At 45.7% G+C, this 17,966-nt stretch overlaps 1 protein-coding gene across 1 annotated transcript in view; it reads left to right on the forward strand.

Annotated features, from left to right (window-relative positions):
- Positions 1 to 17,966, forward strand: part of LOC135369985 (protein transport protein Sec24C-like) — a 68,845-nt gene that overhangs the window by 22,197 nt on the left and 28,682 nt on the right. Inside the window, exons 8-14 of the mRNA XM_064603623.1 lie at positions 3,473 to 3,588; positions 8,437 to 8,561; positions 8,623 to 8,701; positions 10,241 to 10,353; positions 11,319 to 11,412; positions 14,074 to 14,190; positions 15,770 to 15,940. Of these exons, the coding sequence (XP_064459693.1) occupies positions 3,473 to 3,588; positions 8,437 to 8,561; positions 8,623 to 8,701; positions 10,241 to 10,353; positions 11,319 to 11,412; positions 14,074 to 14,190; positions 15,770 to 15,940 (815 nt within the window). The remainder of the gene's footprint in view (positions 1 to 3,472; positions 3,589 to 8,436; positions 8,562 to 8,622; positions 8,702 to 10,240; positions 10,354 to 11,318; positions 11,413 to 14,073; positions 14,191 to 15,769; positions 15,941 to 17,966) is intronic.

Consider the following 17,966-nt stretch of genomic DNA (forward strand, 5'->3'; position numbering starts at 1 on the left):
CTTAAAGTAATGCTCTCATTTCTTTTATAGCTCTTACTTATATATATATATATATTAGTGCTGTGTGAGTAGCAAAATTTTCAAGTTCGAGTCGAGTTCGAGTAATACCAAATCACTGTTTCGAGTATCGAGTCGAGTTCGAGTAGTTGGCATTCCATTAAATGATAGGTAATGTGTAGAAGCAGGAAGATAGAAAATTTCAAGATGCTTTAGCACCGCTTTTTGGCCAACTTCCCCTTAAAAATGTTCTTTTGTGGTACAGTTGACAACAAAAAATGAAATGAATGTTAGCTAAATGAATATTACAACAATAAAACATTTACAAGTTAAGGGTAGGAAAACGGGTCTTTCTACAACGTGCGGTTTAACACTTTCCTTACCGCCACAAAAATAGCCATTTTTGAGTGGTTTTACAAATATTTTTTTTTTGTGGCTGACAGTATCACTTCAAAATATGTTGCTACATGGGAAAATGTAGCCAAATCAATGCCCTATCTAAGGATGTAAGTTTCATAAACCAAGCTATCCATGTATTTCCAAAATTGATTTTGGGACACCAAAAGATTGGTGCGAACAGCAGAAACCCTCATGAATGTACACCTGTATCTTGAACAGAAATATCAATCTACAAGTTCTAAAATGTACAAAATGTGACAACCTTTGTCAGAAATAATATCTGAAAATATCAACCCTCTGGATCAAGAAGTTCATGAGTTGTGGAAAATAACGTGAACACTGCATGTTGTCCATGTAACCGAGTGACAGAGTTCATTGAAGGAGTAGAACGGAAATTAACGTCGTAATTCCCGCTGAAACCATTAGTTTCAGGCTTAACTTTCCTGTTGTACATACCACATATTGCTATTTCATCGCTCTTCCATTCCTCCCGGTTAGTTTTGGAACAGCAAGAACAACAATAGTGCAAGTTATATATGCCCACATATGCAGGACAAAAATCTGATTGTCTAACGCATTCAGAGTCGTTACTTGCGTTGTAGTAAACGAAATCGAATCAGAATGTGCTGCCGGGGGAGCGCCACGCTGCAACCAAGATAACATCTCCACACTGCCTCCTTGGGGCAGGGCCAGCTTCATAAATCGCTACCACAAAGAAAAGATAACAGTGAAAATTTAACTCATTCTGTAGTGTTTATAGTACCCAACAAATGTGACCACTTGTCCGAATCTACTTTAGGTGATCATCGGTGATCGACACTCTATGGGCGCGGTAAGGAAGCGTTCGTACCGGAAATTTTTGTAACACAAGTCTTCCAGCCCTTTTCGGTTTTGTGCAGATGCACTTTCTTCACTCTTGTCAGATGTCTCAGAGTTTTATGAACTAGCAGAACCGAAACAGACTCTCCCGTCTCCCGTCAAAGAAACGGATACGCTTCCGCGGGCGCGACGCCTCCATGGCCAACAGTAGCCAGTTGAAGCCGGTTTCCCATTCATAGCCACTACTCAGTCTGTAGCCAAGTCGAGGTTAGCCGAAGCTAATACTGAAAACAAGATGGCGGAACTGTGACAGCAATGAGGCTTGTGCACATGACGTCACTCGCAGCCTTTGAGCACCTTGGAACCACGTGACATGGGGAAACATGGGGATGCGTCACAGACGTCTTACTGCGTTCCGAATGAGACGGCAGCGCGTGTTTTTGCAATTTCCTCTCGTAATGGAACGCATATCGCAACAACTTACTGCATACCCTCCTACTGTGAATCTGGTGTGGCAATATGTTTTCCAATGTCACGTGACCAAACGTGACGTCACTGCACGAGCCTCATCACGGCTGCGCACAATGCGTGTTTCCAAATGGTGGAATCGTTGTGACAGGTTATATCTAGGGCCTGACTTTTTCGGGTTTTATTTTTGGCCAAATTCGGGGGGTAAATATTGGGTGATATTTTTCATTTGAAAATTCGGGTGTATTCGGGTTAAATCCCGTTACGGCATGTTCTGTCGTCAGGAATTCGGGTGTATTGGGGTGATTCTTTTTGTTTAGTAAAAATTTGTCTTAACATGGAACTAATGTTTAGCAATGTTATCAAACATTATCTTAATGCACGCTTATGAGTGTGCCACGCGACCCGGATGTTTTCGGGTAGATTCGGGTTAAACCCGAATTTTACACATTTCGTTAGGGGGGTAAATATCGGGCGGATACGGGTTTAACCCTAAAAAGTCAGGCCCTAGTTATATCTTACATGTAATGGATTTTAATGTGGATCTAACGCGAGCTCGAAACGATATCGAGTACTCGAAAGTTGACGAGTCATCATTTGTCGAGTCGAGTTAGAGTCGAGTACGAGATCGACTCGACTCGAACTTGAAATTTCGAGTACTCGCACAGCCCTAATATATATACATTTTTACAGATGTCTCAGTGAGGGCAATTTGCCAGGTAAAAATCGGGTTTTATCCTATTGGGGCAACCTTCAATTCAGGGAATAATTAGGGAAGTAGCAGAAAGCTGCGGGCTTTAGAAATACAGTCAAACCTCGTTACAACGAAACGCGATACAACGAAATTCGCGATAGAGCGAAATAATTTGGATTCCCCGGCAGATGGCCATAGAGATCAATGTATTTCAACTCCCGCTACAACGAAACACTTTTTAGCCGCCGCCTCGATACAACGAAAGAACGAGATAAGGTTTATGACCCCAAAGCCGACTTTAGGGTCATGAAAACAAAGGGCGCGAGCTGCGTCCTGTTCCCGCGGCGAAAGATGGCACGCGCGATTATGGTCGGGAGGAATCTGGTGCCTACAAAAGGAAGTCTGAGTCATTGGAAGGTTAGGGATTTTCTTCCGAGGCTTCTCCTTTTCGCGCTTGTTTTGAACCGTCCGGTTGCAGCCAACTAAAAAGAGCACGAGACGCAAGGCGCCATCGCGCGCGTGGGAAACGCTTCGTTCGCGTGGCGGCGTAAATGACAAAATCAGCCTAGATGATTTTCTTGACGTGGACAAACATGCCGTAGCAACGGAGAGCCTTACGGAAAACGCACTGTCATAGACGTAGAAGGTTTGCGGGAGATCGCAACACGATATGGAGAAAGCTGCGGAGGCTTCGGCGGCGTACGAACAATGCGTGACACCGCGTCTTCTAGGCACGACGCAGACGCGTATAACCGGCTATTTCACGCAAGAATAAAATGCTGTAGGTGCACCTTGGCGCTGTATTTGTAGTTGTTGTCATTTTTCACGAAAAACATTTCCGCATCGTCGCGGGAGTTATCGACGCTTATCTACAGCGCGCACCCTCGCAAAGGTCGCGATCCGTGACCTTCAATTCGGTACAACGAAATGTTCGATACAACGAAAGAAATTGCAGTCCCCGTGGGTTTCGTTATATCGAGGTTCGACTGTATAACATCTCAGCCGTCGTCACCAAAATATGGTATTTCTGTTGACACAAAACTTCATGCAATTATTGAAGTTGATTTAGAAAAAATTTACTTCTCATTCTTGCAGTTCCCCAGAATTACTTTGCACACCTGGACCATCTAGGTCAGCGTTGTGACAAGTTTCAGCGTCCTGAGCTGTGCCTCGGCTCCTACGAGGTTGTGGCCACTAAAGAGTATTGCAAGGTAAGATTTCTCTGTAAATACGAATGCTAAGGCACCAGTGCATAGGGTTCGTAGAATACTCAGTTCAACACGACACGGTAGACTGCCAAGAGAACCTACCAGTAGCCGAGAAAATGAAGAGGCTGGCGAAAGAGATGCGATGCTTCCGGTGCACCAGAAGAGGACATCGTTCAAGGTACTGTCGCGCCAAAGTGACCTGCAGCAGTTGTGGCAGCAGGCACGTTGCCGTTGTCTGCGACTAGTCGCCATCACCATCTGGACGTGCTTCTGACGCCGTGGCGATGACCAGTGTGATGGCAGCGAGCAACCAGATCATAAGTAACAAAGACAAGCGACCTCATGACACGGAGGTACTACTACAAACTTTTCGGGCTTGGGCTTCATCTGACACTGCGTGTACCCAGCTACGAGGGGTGGTGGACGGAGGGAGTCAAAAAACGTTCATTCGAGAGGATATTGCGCAAGAGCTCAAGTTACAAGTTGTTGGTGAGGCGAAACTACACATCCACACCTTCGCAAACCAAGCCACAACCACCAAAGTCCACCTGGGGAGAGTAGTAGAAGTGCACCTGCGAAGCCAGTACAGTCCACTTCACTACGTGGTACGTGCAGTCACTATCCCGTTCATCTGCCAGGATCTTCCTGAAGTGCCTACCGCTCAGCAGTTTGTGGAATTGTTACGACAAGAAGGACATCTAATTGCGGACGACGTTCTATTCCCAAGCGTGCACTGTGAAGCAGGCATTGGTCTACTGGTTGGCAGCGACGAATTGTGGAGACTCTTAACAGGAGACGTGAAGAGGGACAAACAGGACGACGAGTAAAAAGAAACAGTCACCAGGCCTTATGCCTCTGTCAGACGGGCACACGTATGGCCTTTAAGGCAATGACATTAAGAAAAGGTCGTAGTTGAGATATCTCCTTAAACCCTGGGAGGCTGCCAGACAGTATTCGTGAAGACGTTTTACTGGTAATGTCTACACCGATAAACACATCTGCAAACATTTAATGAAATGTAGTTAAATCCCATTTGTCCTACCTGTCAGCACTCGGAAACAGCGTTCAGTTTGCACTTAGCCAATTTGAAAACAGCAAACTGTATTTGTTTTGAAGCAATTTTGATGCTTTGTTGTGCATGCTACAGTTTTGGATGCAGACGACACAGAGTGCTGTGGTTCGAGGGTTTCACTACGAAGTGACGAGATATAATGAGAGCCAAAGTGCAAATATTCACCAGAAAAACGCAAGGCGTTCAGCGCGAAAAAAGTTCACAGAACATTACGTCTCCTAAAGACATTTTATTTCAAATTGAAGGAAATCTGCGCCATCTTGTTCATGATGTTTGGTAACCAGACTTTGACAGTTTCGGATGAACGCCATAAACTGCCTTGCGGGACCTCAGTTCCCTTTACACCTCAGTTTTGTCGCGGAGGCCGTATGACTGACTGTGTTGCAAGAGTTTAATGACCGTAGCTGTTAAGGCCGTAAGTGCGCCCATCTGACAGGGGTGTTATGCATGCACTGTGATTTATGGCAAGATACTTAGCTGCTTTCATTTTGCAAGTGGACTGCTGCCTTCATTGTGCAACACATTCAGATATTTTGGGACCCAGACAAGCAAGCTGCATATCCATCCGGAAGATTCCACATTGTATTTTCGAGCGCTGTGTTAATCGGGACATCATAAGTAGGGCCTGACTTTTTAGGGTTAAACCCGTATCCACCCGATATTTACCCCCCGAACGAAATCTGTAAAATTCGGGTTTAACCCGAATCTACCCGAAAACATCCGGGTCGCGTGGCACACTCATAAGCGTGCATTAAAATAAAGTTTGATAACATTGCTAAACATTAGTTCCATGTTAAGACAAATTTTTATTAAACAAAAAAAAAATCACCCGAATACACCCGAATTCCTGACGACAGAATATGCCGTAACGGGATTTAACCCGAATACACCCGAATTTTCAAATGAAAAATATCACCCAATATTTACCCCCCGAATTTGGCCAAAAATAAAACCCGAAAAAGTCAGGCCCTAATCATAAGGTAATCAGGGCGCCATGCTGTGTGGGTTTGTTTTGCATTCGTCCTCGTCTCACTTAGCACTCCTAGTTATGAATAGAGTCTGAAGTTTTCGGGAAATATTTCTTTCTAAATTCGGGGGGTAAAAATCGGGTAAATAAACATGTGCACTAAATTCGTGCGAATTCGGGTGAAAAAACTCCCGGTATGCTAAATTCGGGGAGAAATCGGGCTCAGTTGCTCAAACTAACTGTAAGGGTTTGGTACAAACGGTGATGTAACTGCATTTGCTGCCAAACAAGTAAGTTAGTGCATTCCTACAGACATCCCAGTGAAGGGAATTTGCCGGGTAAAAATCGGGTTTCACTCTAAAGGGTGAACCTTCAATTCGGGGTGCAAATTTGGGGAAGAATCGGGTAAAACCCTAAAACTTCAGGCTCTAGTTACGAATGAGGACATGCATTACAATGAACACATCTTTTAGAAATAAAAACAGAAAAAGAGACATGTAACTGAGTGACAGAGTTCATTGAAGGAGTAGAACGGAAATTAACGTCGTAATTCCCGCTGAAAACTGATGGTGATGCGGTGAATGAAATAATGAGCCCCTTCACAATCAGGACTGACATCAGGACTGACATCATTGCATAACAGTAATGTCCATAACCAATCGCAGCGCTGGCCGATAACTTTTCTTTCCGTCATCAGTATTGGAGGAACGTGGTATGCACAGAGCATGAAGTTTGAGTGAAGTTTCATTCAGAGTGTTTGCCTCCATGAATGTTAATGTGAGAATGCGTTGCATTTATCCGTGCAACACCCGGAGAGATTAGACGCTCACGACTTGTAATGTGCGGGCAAGAAGCAGAGGAGGGTGCACCCCCTTCCACATCCTTCTTTCAAGCGTGAGTTTCCTTCTGGTTTCTTCCTGGTGCTACGACGGTATCTGCACTTCCGGGCGTGTTTTTTGATGAGGGAAGCAGGCAGAATAAAAGCGCTAAAAACACGAGGACAACGGACACACAGTTAGCGCACTAACAACATTTATTTTTCAACAACACCGTTCCTTAAAAGGGCTCACGAATTCCCTTTCCTTCGTTCTCAACCCAATGGAAGCGCTGCTGACGCACTTGTCACCCCCCTCCGCTATCAAAAAAGCTTCCCAGATTTCCCGTTCCCTGCTATCAGAGAACCTGCCCTTTATCTGCGTGTCGCCAAACAAAGGTAAACACCCACACTCCCTCACATGTAAAAAAAGATTACCAGAACGTGCAGATAGATTATACTTGTGCTCTCTCAATCGAACATTTAAACACCTTCCTGTTCGATTGAGAGAGCACAAGTATAATCTATCTGCACGTTCTGGTAATCTTTTTTTTACATGTGAGGGAGTGTGGGTGTTTACCTTTGTTTGGCGACACGCAGATAAAGGGCAGGTTCTCTGATAGCAGGGAACGGGAAATCTGGGAAGCTTTTTTGATAGCGGAGGGGGGTGACAAGTGCGTCAGCAGCGCTTCCATTGGGTTGACAACGAAGGAAAGGGAATTCGTGAGCCCTTTTAAGGAACGGTGTTGTTGAAAAATAAATGTTGTTAGTGCGCTAACTGTGTGTCCGTTGTCCTCGTGTTTTTAGCGCTTTTATTCTGCCATGTTTTACCAACAGGCCCAGTCTGAAGTTTTAAGTTGATGAGGGAAGGCACAGATGGCTCGACTCGGAAGTTGCGCTTGCTTGACTGATTTTGTATTGGCTCAAAACCTCGTTGTGAAGTACCGTGCCTTCCCGAATGTGAGTTGGCAGACAGCTGCGAGTCGACGCCAAAATATACGTCGACAAATTATTTGCGGACGAGGTGCATTTCGATAGTAAGAATGACGACAACTATGGATGAAGTTTTTGACCTGAAAAGGTGCGGAGCCTCATGTTGCATCGGCTGTTATGTTGTCCTTGGAAAAGCTTTTGACGCGCGGTTGCATCAGTTTGAAGCTAGATAAAATGGTTTTGCACTCAACAAACGTGAACGTTCAGAGGTGTTCAATCTGTACCGTTGTACTTTGTTCACATGATCCCAAACTGTGTTTTCCTGAAAGCTCCTATGTAGCTTGTGTAACTCTGATGTGACGTGTTCTATACTTCCTACGTGGCATTCAAGCATTACATTACCCCCTCTGTATCACAGTGTATCATAGTTTAGTGCGTTCTGGGTTCCTGTATTATCACAGTATTATCATTGTTAGTACTATCACTGTTTAGTGCCTTTAGTGTTTAGTGCACTCTGGTTACCTGTATCCTGTATTGATTCTTATTCTCTATCTATTCTTTATTGATTCTCTATTCTGTCCTCTTTTATTTACTGATTGCTGCCTGTACTGTCACGATTTCATTCAGTTTCATTAATTCACTCAGTGTTTATTTGCGAATACTCACTGTGTTGTATTGTATTGTGGTATATGTGGTATATACCAATACGATGTAATGGTATTATGCTGTGTTCTTGTACGTACTACGTTTTTGGATGTATTTGAGGTATTTGCTCTGTGTGGTAATTGCCGTTTCTCCGCCTCTCCTTACGTGCACCAAGACCAAGGCCCTTGTGGCTGTTCTTGGGCACGAATGAATCAATAAATCAATAACAATCTGATTTCGCATTCCCATCAATATTGTGATAAACGGGCTCCACTGTATTCCTTTACGGTTACCATTCCCAGGTTGTGGGAATGCAACTGTGCGTGCCCGTAACAACTTCTTCAAATTAGCTCCGTAAGCTTTGCGGATGGTAATCTCTCCGATTTAATTTGAAGTGCTTCGGCGTTTTTTATGTTTCAGAACTCCGTATACCCCAACGTGCCTGCATTTCTGTTCCTGTTAGACGTCTCCTACAACAGCATTCGTGATGGTCTGGTGTCTCTCTTCTGTCAAAATATCAAAGAAATTTTGGCTCACTTGCCAAGGTACTCTTACTGTTCTTAAGACGTGTCTGTTTCGCGGTTGACTAATGGAGTACGGTTACAGGGACCATGGCCAACAAGAATCAAAAGTGAAGGTTGGGTTCATTACCTACAGTAGTGTTGTACACTTCTACAACGTCAAGGTGAGGCACAGATAAGTGGAAACAGTCGGTGTGGTGTATATGGCAGTGGACGTGGCACTCATCATTAACATGGCGCATGGGAGGTTAAAAATTTGCATATTTATTGAGTGCGATGGGTGTCCAAACCAGTCATGGGGAGGTTGCCAAAGCAGTAGTTGAGCTCACTTCACAGTACCGTTCACTTCATGACAGATGCATGAACTAAGTGGAATCTCTTTAAACGGAACCTCAAGGGACCTGAAAGATCTGGGGTCGGATTCACAAGAAGCTTGTGTGACAGAATCTGTCGTAACTCCGTCGTACGGGAAAGTTGCGACAAAGTGTAGATTCACGAAGGGTGCGCGTTGCAAAATCTTCGCAGTCTTACGATGAAAGATGGCGGTGTATTTGGCAGTGGTGGCTTTGGAGACGGCAAACAAAGACTCCATAATACGCATCCGCACATTGCACTTTGCCGCAGAACATTCGAGACAATCCCCGAAGCGTCAGCGGCGCACTTTTTTGCTCGATAACCTTCAACAAATGCTTCAATTTTGTGCTCCGTAAAATCGGGTCGCAGGGATTTTTCGAGCATCCCCTACACCCCACTAAGACACCCCCAAAAATTGTCTAACATCCCTCCAAATTATCTGCAAGAAAGGCCTGGAAAGCCATAAAAGCTGCAAATATGGGTGCAGCACACCGCCTACAAACGGAACTGAACGAAAAAAAAAAAAGGGCAGTGACTGCTCATTTTTCATTACGCTGTGTGAAGGAGGACTACCGAAAACCTGCAAAAACTTCACGAAGGCCCACCACGTGCTATATACCTGCAAGTCCGGGACAGTGCCGTAAAGCGAGCTTCACCTAAAGCACCCATGCATTAGGTGAAGACGACTTGGAGAATGGTGACGGGCCTAATGCTACCAGAAGTCCTAAAAAGTGTTCGCTCACCGTGCTCTGGATGTTGATGACTTGCTGTCTCCCAGTGCAGCCGCCAAACTCAGAACTAATGAAGGCGATTGCGGAGCTTTCGTCCATATGTAGTGACAAAACATCTCTTCAGGAAAGCACTTAGTTCAGGAAAGCACCAACAACTTTTTCGGGCCTACTAATGCTAAATAAAGTTGACTTTTGAAGCGAAAGTAGTTTATTTCGGACAGCTCAATTATCCAGACTTTTGCGCGATCCCGCCGTGTCCGAAAAGCCGGATGGGGACTGTAATTAAATTACGGTCACTCATTTTTAAAGCATTTAGATACAGCAATTAGTTACTTTGAAAGTAATTAAGGTCTGTCTACCGCCCAGTTCTCTAACCGTTGCAGTGGAAAGGGAATGTAGATGATGTTCCATGCACAGGAGAAGCTCTTGAAGGCCGTATTTTCGAGTCTTCAACAAGTCTTACAAAGTTTGTCCATTCTCGTGGCGTTAGAAACTTTGTGTCTTATGATTTTTCAAATGTTATACTTTCATGAGTGCTAACAATGTTCCACAAAGGATATCTACAAAGAACTTTTAGGATGTGTACATGTGTGTACATGTAGAATGCTTGTCTTGTAGGCCAACCTTGTACAGCCTCAGATGCTTGTGGTGCCAGACGTGCACGAGATGTTTGTCCCACTTCTGGACGGTTGTCTTGTTTCCGTACAGGAAGCTTCGGCTGTTATTGACAGGTAAGTAGCAAGGTCAAATTTAGAGCTCCTAGCTCTCCGCGATTACACGATAATTTGAGGAATGGGCCACGGCACGTGGAACAGGCTGCTTCTCTTGGAACCGTGCGGCCTTCGTGGGTGGTTTTATACTGTATTTGCTATTGTATTTGCTTTGTTGTCACTGTGAGTGAATACTGCATAAGTAGTCATTTTCGCGAAATTCACGAGCGCACTTTCCTTCACGATGTTAAAGTTCCGCAAAATATTTGAACCAACGATAGAAAAATACGCGAACGAGGTACGTAAGAAATTTTACCCAGGACACTAAGGCAACTTACGTAAAGGATTTCTTATACTGTTACGCTGCATTGAATGCGAATCGTACCCGCTCGATGCTGTGACAGATGACGGGAGACGGGGCAGTTCGGCAATGACCCCGATATCAGCAGAGTAAGGACCCCCAAATCTCAGCCCTCTCGGTCAGAAGGGTTCAAAAGGAAGACAAATGCAACGGGTTATTGCCCAGTTGCGATACCTTTTGTTAACTTCTTCCTGGATTTTCAAATCAGGAAAAACTGGGTTCAATTCAGTATGTCCCCTAAAACTGCTGGACCGGGGGAATCCGAAGTCATCGCAACTAACACAGAACTTTGGAAAGTGTGTTGTAAATGCATAAATATGCAATATAAACTGTGAAGAGAGAGACCCTGCTGCCTCTTAGATGCATAGACTAAATATTGATACTTTGTGTTTACTGGTGTGTCATGTGTATTATGCCGAGTGAACCAGAGATTTACGCCTAATCCAACCCAGTTCAACCTGAACTAGGTTGTATCAGGCTCAGTTCAAGCTCACCACAACCAAATTATTGAAGCAAAATATAACCCCATATTTACCCCCCCCCCCCCCTCTCCCACGATTATGCTGGAACATATAACTCGAAGAAGTCAGGCCTCTACTTATAACAGTATGTGTTTACAATGCAGCCTAGTGGAGCAGATCCCCACACTATTTGCGGACACGAGGGAGACTGAAACGGTGCTAGGATCTGCCATACAAGCAGGCCTGGATGCAGTCAAGGTGAGAGAATCTAACACAGTCAGAAGAGGGACTTCCCATTCGTCGTGGTACCTTTTGCTTTGAAAATGAAAATCCCTCGAAGTATTCGTTGCGAACCTGCAGGTGTCGACACTTGCGGAGAATGATTTCTACAAAGTAGCAGTGAAGTGAGTGCAAATTACTGTTGCACGGCAACACACATTCAGAAGAGACCCAAATTTGTTGATGATTTCGACACGACGTTGCTGTGCTGCGCTTCTGCAGCGTCAGCATTAACATAGTCGTTGGTGCCGACAACCTAAAAAAGAGGAAGAAACGACGACAGCGACAAGGATGTCGTTGATGCACGCCTATCCACAGTGACACTTTTTGCCGCGGTGGCTACACCGATGAATGTGTACAGCTGCGGTCAACCTTAATAATAACGCTGGAAAAATTTTGGGTCTGATCTCCCAGCGCGATAACAGCCGCCTTTGGGGCACTGGGGGAGTGTCAGAGTGAACAAAGTCATTGCGTTGAACTAACAACAATTTTGTCCAGTTAAGGTTTCGGTAATCGCGCTCGGAAACGAGACCACTTTTTTCTTTTTTGGTTCAGTGTTATTAAGGTTGACTGAGGCTGTACAACGATACGTGGCTTTAGGTAGATGCTTTTTCTAAGCCACTTTGAAGGTCCTGAGTGAAGGCTTTTGAAGTAGTGAAAAGTGGATTTGTTTCATTCACTAGAAATTCGGACTGCCCCCGTAATTCGGATCATTTTCGTGGTTCCCAGAAGTGCAAAAAGCCCATGGGCACTCCCAGGATCTTTTCCGGGGTGTGGGTGGGGTGGGGGGCAAAGTGCTTCCAGGGGGCAACCCCCACCTCTTTTTTTGGAGGCGGGCCTTGTGGACTGTGTGGGTGTTCAGATGTTCCTATGTTCCTGAGAATAATCATTACGACCTATGACTTAAGAGCGCGCTATATTCACAAGTGACTTTGGAGCGCCAGGGGCGGATTACTGGCCACTTGTCGGTGCGTAGCGCAGCGTCGTCTCCATAGTAACGCGTGCTGCACGTGACCCGCTTCGTCGTGAGAAGGAAGAAGTGACCTTACTGGCAGCCTGCCACCATCGCCGGGCGTGTGGCGTTCGTAGCCATTGGGCGAGGAGGTCAGCCGACGCAAAACGCTGCGATGTTCGTCGTTCAAAATGGCGTTTGTGTACGCGTTTGTAGTGGAACAAGGAGCCGCTTCAGTGAAGTCAACGAGGACATTTCGTGTTCACAAGGATGTCTTCACGTGGTTGTCGGAAGAGCAGTTTGTTTCCTTCTTCCGACTGTCCAAAGCCTCGTGTGTACACATACAGGATGTATATGGAAACATGGACATGACATCGAGTGTTTCCCATGTAGGGATTGTTATCACCCGTATAAGCTGAGTTAGTGTGTTTGTAACCCACCATTGTGAAGTTAACTTCGTCTTGCACAAACATGACATTCCTTTATTTATGAAATATTTGGACACTGCAATAAAAAAAAACTAGCAAAAACTAGCAATACTTGCGCTATTCATTTGTATGCTTTTTCTGCAGAAGCTTGTGCGCAAAATATTGTGATATTGGAACCAGTTCCTACGGGAATGAGCCAGCACATATTTTATTGTCCGTATTGTTAGTAACTCTGATTGGCATACCTAATATAGGCGGTCAATGCTTCCTGCGGTTTGCCGTTGTTGTTCCACCATTCTCCTTCGTTCTTCAAGGAGTAGGTGCGATAGTGATGGTGGCACCTGCCTCCTCCTCCGTCGACATATACCTCCGCTCCGCACATTTTGGCTGCTTGCTTTAGCCGGCAACTCTCTGGAAGCCTCAGCAGGCTGTGTGTCGTCCTGAGCTCTTACCCGAATAACTGCTTAGTTTAGTTGTACAACTAAAAAAAAGGAGGAGGTCACTCGAAAAGCTCAGCAAGCACACCGTAAGTCCACCAAATAACTTTATCCTCGTCAGTATAGCAATCTTCCACGCGGCGTATAGTGCACAGATCACCGTCCTCGTCTTCTACGAATGTAATGCTAAAATAAAATGCGCAATTAATCCTCAACGCATGTGTCGCGTGAAAAGAAAAAGAGACAGCTCTGAGCACCGAAGGATTCCCTTCGAGCCGGCGACGGCAGCAGACGACACTGCACTGCATTCGCATTGGCTGATTCCTGTCTTACGTGCTCATCTAGCGAAGTATGTGCAAGAAGGTTTCTTTCCACGCGGTAACAAAATTTATATTTCTTAGAGGTAAATACAAAGTAAGTTAATGTCGTCAAATTTAGGCTTTTTGCATGACAGACTTGCGTCTGTCATCGAGAGTAGCGTCATTGCTCCTCGCGCTGGCGAGGCTCGCCTACCCAGCGGACGGCGGTGCCCTTACTGACCACTTCAGACCGTGCGTCGGCAGCACGCGCTTGCCCGACGGTGGGCGTTGCCACGTTAGGCCGACGCACCGATGCAATGGCCAGTAATCCGCCCCAGGATGGGCCATGGCCTCGCCTTGGTCCCTTCTCAGTACACCCATGGAAATGTGTGCTTTCCTATATCCTGCATGCCCTATGTATGCTTGTGTTGCCTTTTTTGTGTACTGGGGTTTTATCGCTTTTAAGTGTGTGTCTTATGGCCCTTGTGTCACACAGTGTAAATGTCCATGCGTGTTTAATGCAGGCGGCAGAGTGCGCAGGAAAGCTGTTTGTATTTCACACAACCTTGCCCATCGCGGATGCACCAGGAAAGCTGAAGAACCGAGATGATCGTAAGCTGCTGGGAACAGACAAGGAAAAGGTCAGTTACATGGTGGTGGTCAGGTTCTACCGACAGTTGAGTGACTCCCATGGAGAGTAGGACATTGAGACGTTAAATGTATCCTGCAGTGCAATCCTGTTAACAAACGACAACTTTACGTTTAAGATGATGAATGGGGAGTTTCATCGCCATGGGCGATACTCTCCCCCATTGCTGATGGTGATGCGGTGAATGAAATACAGTAAATCTCGGTTATAACAGCCCCACTTATAACGAATCTTCGGTTATAACGAATGCCTCACAAACGACCGTCAAAATTTGTATTGAGTCTATGGAAATTGCCCCCGCCTATTATGAACGAATTGCCGGGGAGCCTTCGGTTACTGCGACCGAAAGAGCTCCCTCGACCACTGGAGAAGGCGAGCAGACGTCAGACGCCCGCGGATTTGTCAGGCGCCGCTTGCACGTGACCTCGCTTTGCAGCCAATGCGCTGTCACCATCAGTGCGCGCTGCACGTGCACCCGTTTGGCAGCGGCGTCTTCCTTGCCAAGGCTTTTTTGGTGTGACTTTTGATCTGACTGACGGCTGTCAGTCTTTCGAGGAGTTCGCGACAGCAGATGACGACGCACAGGCCGTCGCGGACTTCAGTGATTCGGACATCATTGCCGACGTGCGCCCGCCGCAAAACGAACTTTCCGATGACGATGATGATGACACAGTGTCTTCCCCTCCTTACATTTTAACTACAGCGGAGGCACTCAAGTACGTTGCTTCGCTCCGCGATTTTGTGTACGCGAAGGCGCTCGCCGCGGCCCACCTGGACCATCTTGATGACTTAGAAAACGCCGTGATCTCCACAGCTGTGTATAAACAGGCGCCATTAACGATGTATTTTCAATGAACGGCATACATGACTCATGTTTCTTACACTGCTGGCCTTTTGGATCAAATTTTTTGTCCATTCCATTTATAGCGAACTTCGGATATAATGAACGGGTTGCGCGACCGTCGAGTTCGTTATAACCGAGATTTACTGTAATGAGCCCCTTCACAATAAGGTTCCAACTCCTACGGTGTCCAAAAAATGTCGAAAGAGCGCCCCAGGATGAAAATAATCCGTTACACATTTTTGCATTCAATTCTTCAGTCGTGATTCTATCAATGCAGCTTGCAGTTCGAATTCGCTACGTGGCATTGTTCTGTGCCAGTTTTGTTTGTACACACCATTATAGCCCTGTCGCACGGGCAGTCTTCAATGATCATTGAAAGTGCACATAGCGCCACCAAGCATGTGACGCATCAACTTACCAGGGAGCATTTGGATGTAATGCTCCTTGAGAAGTTAGCATGTCACACGCATGGTGGCGCTATGTGTATGTTCAATGATCATTGAAGACTGCCCGTGTGACAGGGCATGGCCAGGCAACCTCGTTCAACTAAACCTTTGCGCGCATTCACACGCTCGAATTACTGGGCCATTGAAATGGGCAACTTCGATTGTACCTGAGCGTCACTTCGAATGATCCGACAGTTCGAATTGAAAGAGTTCGAATTAACTGGAACTGCATGATGTTTCAAGGAGTAACAACTGGACAAACTGATGTTGTAACGTTACAGAGCCTTCTGACACCTCAGACACCATTCTACAATCAACTGGGTCAAGAGTGTGTGGCTGCGGGCTGCTGCGTGGACTTGTTCCTTTTCCACAGTGCATACATTGATGTGGCCACCATTGGCCAGGTGGCCAAGATGACAGGTGGTCAAGTCTACAAGTACACCTACTTCCAGGTGAGGTTTCAACCACCTGCGGATAACTGAATTAATGTGGGGCGCTCTCGAATGGTTGTCATTTTGATTTGTGACGCACATTTTTCGGTAGAAGTTACACAATTTCATTTTTAGACGTATTTGCTAGATCAGTCATTATTAAAGTCATTATCATCATTATCAGTCATTATCAGTCATTAAGCTGTGCAGCTCTTTGAGCAGCAGTCGTATGATCTTCACAGTGGAAAAAAGGTCTCTGATGTGTAGTATTGGTGTAGTGGTAAATTTATAGTTATTAGGGAGATTTAGCGAGCCGTTTGTGCCAGAACCAAACGATCAATTCTGCCTATTAAAAAAACGAATGGGAAGCGAACTACGGAAGCTTTTAGCATATCGGAAGAATCGTTCATCTCCAAGTCTATTCGTGATGGATTTGAGTAACAACCGGATCATTCACATTTTTTCTGGTAGTAAATATGACATATCGCGGTGCTCTTTCAGGTTTTTCCTTTGCAGAAATCTGCAGTTGAGGCGCACTACATTAGCCACCATGCAGTCGCTTCACTAGGGTATGCGTAGAGCCGGATGTTTTCGGGTTAAACCCGATTTGACCCGAATTTACCCCCCGAACGACCCGGCAGGCAGTCGGGTTTAACCCGATTTCTACCGGTCATTACGAGGGTTTGTCGCAGCTTCTGTCCCGTAAGTTGGCTTGGTGAACGCTGCCTCCACGTGCGAGTGCCTCGCTCATGCGCGTCATCCACTCCACAACAAAGGAAACCTGCCTTTTCGGTTTCGATTGTTGTCGGCTCTTCGTAGTTTCGCTCGATGAACGTGTGCATTGCATTAACGCCGTGACGTTCGTCATTTGACATGATGGCGGGTCGTAAAAGGAAAAAGTCTCGAAGACTGGGTCAACGTGTACAACAATTTGAAAATAGTGAAGAAGGGAGACAACAAAAATGTGCTCGCGTGCCGTTTCTGTAACTCGGTGCCACCGTCAGATCCGGCGAAGAAACCCTACGACCTTACGAGGGAACACCTCGCGTCGACAACAAGACACGATAGTCTGAAGAAGAAAGCGAAAGGTGCGCAGACAATATTCGAAGTTTGCTATCGTCAGCGTGAAAGAGAAAATAATGCCGAAGGTGTCGTTCGTGAGCGCACGGGCCAAGAGTGGAATAAGCCTCGAGCAGGGTGATGGTCTCCTTAAAGAATTTGTACGCAAACACCGCCCAGCGGCCAAGACAATGCCCGGAGTGCACCAGCTTCGTCGTAAGCAACTCATCCAAGTTTTCGGCAAAGCCACGGAGGGGATCCACGATGACGTGAAAGGCGAAAAACTGACCTTCATTGTCGACGAGTCTCCCAACATCCCGGGGTATCCTACCGTAAATACCCGAGATTTATTTTAGATTCTTTATCCGCGGCGTTGGATATTTTTGTATAGCGATAGCAATATTTTCTCTTACGATGGGAAAATTTCTGAGCCAGAGGTAAAAAATCTAAAACTGTTATTCCCTGGAAATTGGTACACACTTTCATTTAAAGCAAACTTCGTGCAAACCAAACAATTCTTCGCGGCGCGAAACAATTTGAAAAATGTATGGGGATTCCTATAGAGGCCTCGAGGGATGATGCACTCGCCTTAAAGGTCTAGCCACGTGAATTTTGCCAAGTTCCTGTGTCATCCTGAGCAAGAACGACGAGCTGTACTTCACCCGAAAAATAGGCAAATAAAGAAATTTCGCCCGATTCCACCATGTTTTCCTGCTCACCAGATAACACCCGATTTTTACCCCCCCCGAATTCTGGAAACAATAAAACCCGGAAACATCTGGCTCTAGGTATGCGTCGCCTGGTGCGGGAGCTCCATCCCCCCACCCATAATGTGTCCCTTTCCATCCGAGGCGATACACAATAAGTAACAGTATAATAATAATATCGTACGCAGTAAAAAATCACATGCTCGTTGAGGGCTTCTTATGTCGTCTTTGGTGTCACCTCCCTACGGAAAAAGAGAGGAGGCGGCGGTACGGGTGCAGTA

The sequence above is a fragment of the Ornithodoros turicata genome, chromosome 10, assembly GCF_037126465.1.
Source record: "Ornithodoros turicata isolate Travis chromosome 10, ASM3712646v1, whole genome shotgun sequence".
NCBI classification, from domain to species: Eukaryota; Metazoa; Arthropoda; class Arachnida; order Ixodida; family Argasidae; genus Ornithodoros; species Ornithodoros turicata.